The sequence below is a fragment of the Triticum dicoccoides genome, chromosome 5B (assembly GCF_002162155.2).
Source record: "Triticum dicoccoides isolate Atlit2015 ecotype Zavitan chromosome 5B, WEW_v2.0, whole genome shotgun sequence".
In the NCBI taxonomy this organism is placed as follows: Eukaryota; Viridiplantae; Streptophyta; class Magnoliopsida; order Poales; family Poaceae; genus Triticum; species Triticum dicoccoides.
The window spans coordinates 413,601,283-413,608,404 of record NC_041389.1 but is presented as its reverse complement, the minus strand read 5'-3'; the positions used below and the strand labels follow the sequence as shown (position 1 = coordinate 413,608,404).

Genomic DNA, 7,122 nt, shown 5'->3' with positions numbered 1-7,122 from the left:
TCTAAGTTTCGAGTTGGAGACATTGATTTTCAAAACTTGCACTTTTTTGCATGCAAAACAAACAAATTCTAGGCCATGATATCATAGGCGGCAGTACAAGAGCAGAATAGACGCCAAAAGCTTTCAAACTTCCCGCTCACATTGAAATATCTCACGCCCGAAATTTTAGTCGTCCGATATTCCTGTTTTACCCCTGCCACATGAACGGAAAAGGGCTGCTTTGGTAACTCCATTGTTTTCCCCTCTTTGCCCCCAACATTTTTCCACAGAGCCCCTCCCCTTCCCCTCTCCGACCCCCCAACCACGGCAAGCCGCCGAATCTAGTCCTCCGCCGCAGCGATGGACCTCACACCCCGCCGGATCTACCTTCCGCACCTTGGAACCCCCAACTGCCAACTCACCACTTCACCGGAGCCGCTTCAGCGACTGGCTTGTCCACCGCTCCAGATCTCCTTGACCGCCATCATGGTCCACCGCACCAGATCTGCTTAACCGGTGCCCTCGTCCACCACAGTGTAGGCCCTTCACTGACTCCCTCATTCGCCCCTTCGCTGGCCCTTCAAATAAGCTCTCATCCGCCGCAACAGATCCGCCTCACCGAAAGCACTATACAACACGCCCGCCAAAGCCTTCGTCCACTGCAGCTGACCCGCTCCCCGGACGCCATATTCAACTCCACCGGCCCTGCTTTGCCGACGCCGCAGCCTCATCAGGTTATTTCAATTTGTACTTCTTCGGTTTTTCCCTTTATCGTGCAACTGTTCACTTACCACAGATGAGCTTTCTTGTATGTCGGCAGGCGCCGCAACCGTAGCACCGCAGCCGCTTCAGCGACAGCGACAGCCGACCCAAACTCAACCGCAACACGAGCACCATCGACGATCCTTAGCTATCAAGTATGACAACGATACCCATACTCCGCCGAGGATCAGGTACTATTATCCAACGGCCGACGCCTACGTTCACTTTCCTAGCATAAGCACCACACCTTTGAATTTATTCAAGGCATCATTCAATTTTTCATGAGATGCGTTATTCTGCTTGCACCTGTAGGGCCATACTTCTGGCAGTGAACATGTTACATGTGCTAAATTACATACCAGTGCACATATAGTTAATATGCTTTAGTTTTGTCCTAAGTATTACTGTACTTCCTAGATATCACTGCCTACTATTTTACTTCTTGAATGCTATATTTATGATAATGGTGTTGTTCTGATGCCACCTGTTGGTTCCATCAGACTGCTTAATGTTCTCTATGCTTAATTACACATAAGCAAACTAGCATGTGGTTCCGCTACTTTTTGTTCGTTTTACCCTACATTTTGTGATGCTAGCTATTACATCACTACTCCGAGCCTCTGTTCATTACTTGTTTGTGTGTTCTTGATCTTCCCAAGTTGCATGACTAATTTGATGCTTCTACTCCCTCTGTTCCGAAATAGTTGTCGCTGGAGGTTTCTAGTTCAACTTTTGCATAGTACAGAAATATCCCCACTTTCCAATTTTGCCCTCGCCGGCCTTCGCACTCGCTCGCTCACTCACTCGCCCAGCCGCACTCACTCGCACGCTTCTCGCCGCTCGCCGGCCTTCCCCTTCTCGCCTGCCTCCCCTCTCCCCGCTGCTCGCCAGCCTCACCCTCCCCTCTCCCCATCGCCGGCCTCACCCTCCCCTCTCCCCATCGCCGGCCTCACCCTCCCTCTCCCTCTCCCTCTTCCTTTCCACCACCCCGCCTCCACTCACACCCTGGAGGTAAAAAAATCAATCTTGTGAGCCGGCGACGAGCTTCTACTCTGGAATATGCAATAGAGGCGTGGATGTGGAGCACTAGCACTGGATCTAGGCGAGGGAGGCATGGATGTGGAGCGGCACGCGAGCGACGGATTTGGAGCAGCACCGGAGCAGTGGAGCGGAGGATCTGGAGCAGAGTATTCGTCCTCACGGTGCCCATGTCATCGTCTTTGTCGGACGTCCCCACCTCGCCGACGCGTTCGATCTGCGCACACTACGTTCTCTCGGTACTGCCTGCTGCATCCTCCCCAGTTAGTCGATTGCTAACCTTCTGCTGGTTACTTTCTCCATACAATGTGCTCATCTCTTTCCTGTTTGGTAGTAAAACAATCGTCAGTAGTACACTGAATTTGTGTGTGTCAAATTCGGAGCAAACTTCTGAATTCATAGCGTAGGCCTTCTGAATTCAGCTTTTTTGTTACTCGCTCAGAATGAATCGTTGCTGTTGGGTGGTAAATCTACCCATACTTTCTTGTCAATTCACGTGCCATTGTAGACATATTATAGGATGTTCAGCTGTTCCTGCTAGCGTCAGTACTATGAATTTCTAGATTCGATACTCCGAATTCCCACGACAAATGGACAGACTTGGAGCAAACTTTTGAATTCACTGCATAAGCCTTTATTTGGTTTTGCTGAATTAGAACTGTAAACTGAGCATGCATATAGAAACGCTGCAACATGCTCAACCAAATGTGTTAGTTATTGAGTCATTGGGCTGACTTTATACAAAAACATGTTGCAAGTACATGGAAGATTTGGCATTTGCCATTCCTGAATACTACCCGTTTTGTTCAGTCCGTTCCTCCCCTTCGCTGGAGTCTTTCCCCCGCCACTTCTCTGTTGCTGGTTGGTTGGAAACCAACGGTTAAAAGGGAGAGCGAGAGGGAGGGGCATATTAACTGAAATTAAGTTTCAGTATACCTGCGCTGGTAGTTGTAGTTTCAGTTAAACTTGGTAATACAGCTCCCAAGCAAGGCCGTGTTAGGGGGGCTGTTCGATTTGTAGTGTGTAGACTGTAGAGAGTCTTACTGAAGGTTTGTTCAAGTACTAAAAGAACACGAGGCCTTGCATTGGGATCGATGGCTAGTGTTCTTCTATGCATGGCTGATTCTGCAACTGCAAGAAATTTGTTTTGATAAGTTTGTTATTTGCCTTGCAAAAATCATGCCAGGGCTGCCCTACAAGTTTTGCTGAAATTACTTATTTTCTTCCTGGCTAAATTAAGGAGAACATATGGGCGACAGAACTGTAAATTACTTATAAATGGGCAAAGAGGAGGAAGAGTCATCTTTATTATCTTGTCTCTTTCTCTAGTCTTTTCCATGCCCTCTCGTTCAACCTGCTCCAACAAAGACTTGATGTCCTCTAGCTTTGCACAACTAATGAGATGCCCAACTACTTTGAGGACCCACTTTATATTCTTCTGTGGCTTACAACAACTCCGATAATGATATATCACTAATAGGAAAATCTTGAACTAGTTATTGAACTTGATTTTTTGGTTTTGGTTTTGGAGTAGTTCAGACAACAAATTAAGGAAGAAAAGTTCCTTTTATAATTGTCAGAGATTGTGTACCAGCCAATAGTGATAAAGTACAAAAGTTTCATCTAGATTTTTCAAACATAATAACAAGTAAAAATGCAATTCTGCTGCTCATCATGATCGAATGGTGCATTACTGTTATCTTGGATATTTTTTTCTTATATCCTGCTTTATTAGTTGGTGGCACAAGATGGTCGACGGGTGCATGTCATAGAGAGAGACCTGACAGAGCCTGATAGAATTGTGGGTGAATTGTTACAACTTGGAGGTTACCTGAAATTGATGGAATTGGGTCTGCAGGGTAAACTTTGCTCTCTCCTGCTCAAAATGGGTTTCCTAACAGAACCATAGGCAATGTATACTGACTACTCAGTATGGGTTTCATTCTACCCAGACTGCATTAATGAAATTGATGCATAGCGTGTCCTTGGTTATGCATTATTCATGTCTTTGAGTAGATTTTTTGGACATAATAACAAGTAAAAATGCAATTCTGCTGCTCATCATGATCAAATGGTGCATTGAGGCTATCTTGGATATTCCTTGCTCTCTAAACTCTCTTATCTTCTCCTACATAAATGGAGTAAACTGGAGTATGGAGTAGCTTAAAATGAAGTGCAGTACTATTTTGGTTTCATTGAAAAAAATTCTGAACAAAAGAGAAACATCACCTGCTGAAGCTTCTGTAATTTTCTAAATTCCAAATCACATTTTCAGTTTTGCCAATTCTATAATTTTGCAGAGGAAGCTTCTGTAATTTTTCCCATGAAGCTTCAGATTTTAGCACATGAAGCTTCTGCTACTGTTAATCTTGTCATGAATCTTCTGTTGACTTGGTACATTAGCTTAAAATGAATCTTTCCCTTCAAGTAAAACTAAATAAAACATTTTCTATTAATTTAATAGTTGCAGTAGTATAGCACTTGCAGTAGTGTAGGACAGTAGTAGTTTAGTGTAGGACAGCAGTAGTGTAGGACAACATTAGTTTAGTGTAAGTTTTAGTTCATTAACTGAATTTTTTTAGTTACTTAACTAAAACTTTTTCAGTTAGAGTAGGACTTCTCTTCTCTCTTCATCTCTCTTATCTTTCTCTTCTTACATATGTAGTTTAGTGTACTTCCCCTGTGCCCTCCTTACTCCTCTCCTCTCCCACTCCTTTCCTCTCCTGCTAGTTTGCTTGTTCTCTTATTCTCTAAATTATCTTCTCATCTCTAAATTCACTCATCTTCTCTCCTACTACTCTCTTCTCTTCTCTTTCAAACTGATTTCTAAATTATCTTGAAACAAAAGTGATTTCTCTTCTCTTCTTGCTCTCTTCTCTTATCTTGTCTTCTGAAACTTAAAAGCAGCAGCAGCAACATGTCCTTTTACTCTAGAATTAAATGAAACCTTTCCTTTAATTAATTAATTAAACCAAAACCTTTCCTTTAATTAATTAAACTGAAAACTAACGAATTACACATACAAGTCTCATAAAATGGAGAAAAAAATATATGGAGTAAAAATGATCACAAAATGGAGTTACACATATAAGTCTCACAAAATGGATTTACACATATAAGTCTCACAAAATGGAGAATTACACATATTGAGTAATTTCACATGGGATGCACTCCGCACAAGACTAATCTCAAGGAACTACACATACTCCACATTTGAACAAGCCTCGTGTCAAGTATTGATCAGGATACACCGCTTTATAGAAAGTTCTTTAAATATCCAAGTATTGATCTCAAATGGTCTATTGAATTTGTTTCCATTGACTCGCAGGAACTTTAGGCATGTTTGCAATTGGACAAATGATGTATAACAATGATCATCATCTCTAAATTTGACAATTAGACAACATCAGCAGGAGGCCAGCAACACTATCATTTTCTCATGCATTACAGGTTTCCCAATTGATCATTACACTCCAGTAATTTCTTCTGATGGCAATTGTGAGGGTGATGATCTTGTATGATTGCCATAGTTATTGATCTTAGCAAATTCTTCCTGATTGAATGTCTCCTGATCAGTTTTACAGACTATTGTACCTAAAAGCATCGACAAATTCTCCCAATTCTGCATCTGGCAAAAACTGATAAGAATTGGGAGCAATGAGGAGTACCTGGCGAGGACCAGGCGGGGGAGCAGCGAGGACCGAGCAGGGGAGAAGCAAGGATCAGGCTGGTCAGTGCGTTGAGAGGACCAGGTTGGTGCAGCGAGGACTAGATTGGGAGGAGCGATGGCGGCGGCCAGGCTGGGGCGGCGGTGATCAAATTGGGAGCGGTGGCCACCAAACCGGGCAAGGGCGACGGGGAAGAGAGTAGCAAAGGAGGAGGAGGAGTAGGAGGAGGTGGAGGGCGGAGGAGGAGGTGGCCGGACTAGCAGCTGGAGCTGGAGGAGGTGGAGGGCGCAGGTGGCCTGGCGGAGGAAGACTACAAGGAGGAGCCTGGCGGAGGAAGACGACAACTCGTTTCAAATCAGGGGTATTTTTGTACATTTGCCCATTTACACCTGGTCCGAAAAAGCCCCCAACGACAACTATTTCAGAACAGAGGGAGTATTTATTATGGAGCTGCCAACCCCATCAAGCAAAATATTTGTTCTTTTGGGGCTGGCACCTCGAACAAGCATAAAAATAGAGGGAAGCAGATATATTGTCGTGTATGCACACACCCTTCTTTCATTAGTTTAGATGAACCATTGATGATCAATTAGGACCAGTGATGCGATTAAAATTAATTTTACCTAAATAGAGGGTGCAGAATAAACTACAACAACTAGATTTGCAACCACGGGATGTTGACGATATCTTCAAAGAACATTGCAACAACAGCGAGACTTCACAACAACATATGGTAAGCCAGTGTGTTTTAGTACATGTGAAATGTAATGCGAGTGGGCTGCTTTCTTGGCTTGTGCCCTCAACCTGTAATCCTACCGAATTACAAATAGTTCAGTTGTCTGCTTTAATGTATTGCTTGATTCGAATGCTTGTTTGTTGTTATGCTATACCTGAGTTGGCCAATATGTCAGCAGTGCCTGCTGTACTATCGTAAAGAAATGCATGCCTAGTTCATTTGAGTCCTTAACTTTTCCTCTCAACTTCATCACAAGACTATCTTCATAGTTTATATGAGGCCACACTGTTAAGTGCTTTCTCAGATTATTTCAACTGCTTAGATGCCTTGGCAACTTAAATATAGCGGCAGTACACTCCCTTTCAACTAGGGATGTCAACTGGGTCCCGTTTAATCCCGATTAAAGTCCACTAGTGGTATGATAGTTCAAAAGAGTTTTTGTTTTTTGAGGAAAATGAACTAGGGAGCTAGCAAAAACTAACTAGATGGGACTGGCGGATGTCGTTTATTTGCCACTTACATCCCTAGTTTCATCTTACCATTTTAATTTCTTTTCGGCTGATGCTGCTTCGAACCATTTAAATATAGCTTGCCATGCTCGACAATAATTCATATGTTGTTTACCATGTAAGCTTACTGCCTAGATCATACGATAACTATCTCTTACTTATGTCCAGCGGAAACCTTTCAGGATGCCGTTCACACTAGGACACAATGTACAACCCTAGAATCTATTTGTGGAAGCAATGCGCCATCCATGTTACCAGATGGTAGCAGTTCGGAGGCAACACCACCGGAGAGCAGTCTGAGCACAGATATTATAGTGCTTGAGGCTCTACTAGAGGCAGAAAGAGATGGTGTGGCTTCCATGAATGAGGTAATCTTTATCTTGAGGCTGGAAATTATGGAATTAGCGGCATGCATTATGCAAGCAACCCA

General features: G+C 43.5%; 1 protein-coding gene across 3 annotated transcripts; it reads left to right on the top strand.

The window, feature by feature from the left end:
• The first annotated feature begins 1,552 nt into the window (after positions 1-1,552).
• LOC119309653 lies at positions 1,553-6,904 on the top strand. Of its 3 annotated transcripts, none has more exons than XR_005150588.1 (3): positions 1,553-2,018; positions 5,108-5,229; positions 5,356-5,636. XR_005150588.1 is itself a non-coding variant. In XM_037585613.1 (3 exons), the coding sequence occupies exons 1-3, from the start codon at positions 1,818-1,820 to the stop codon at positions 5,164-5,166; spliced, it is 384 nt and encodes a 127-aa protein (XP_037441510.1). In that variant the 5' UTR covers positions 1,553-1,817; the 3' UTR covers positions 5,167-5,335. The 3 variants fall into 3 exon arrangements, 1 of the variants encoding a protein (XP_037441510.1); XM_037585613.1 differs by lacking the exon at positions 5,356-5,636 and adding an exon at positions 3,515-3,638 and having other exon boundaries at positions 5,108-5,335; XR_005150589.1 differs by lacking the exons at positions 5,108-5,229; positions 5,356-5,636 and adding an exon at positions 6,861-6,904.
• Positions 6,905-7,122: the final 218 nt, after the last annotated feature.

What these genes read in the sequence shown, in the direction of transcription:
- LOC119309653 (XM_037585613.1), top strand. Translation starts at nt 1,818, where the DNA reads ATGTGGAGCACTAGCACTGGATCTAGGCGAGGGAGGCATGGATGTGGA. An exon ending in GCGCACACTACGTTCTCTCG is followed by an intron (nt 2,019 to 3,514) that starts GTACTGCCTGCT and finishes CTGCTTTATTAG; the next exon opens with TTGGTGGCACAAGATGGTCG. An exon ending in GATGGAATTGGGTCTGCAGG is followed by an intron (nt 3,639 to 5,107) that starts GTAAACTTTGCT and finishes ATTGACTCGCAG; the next exon opens with GAACTTTAGGCATGTTTGCA.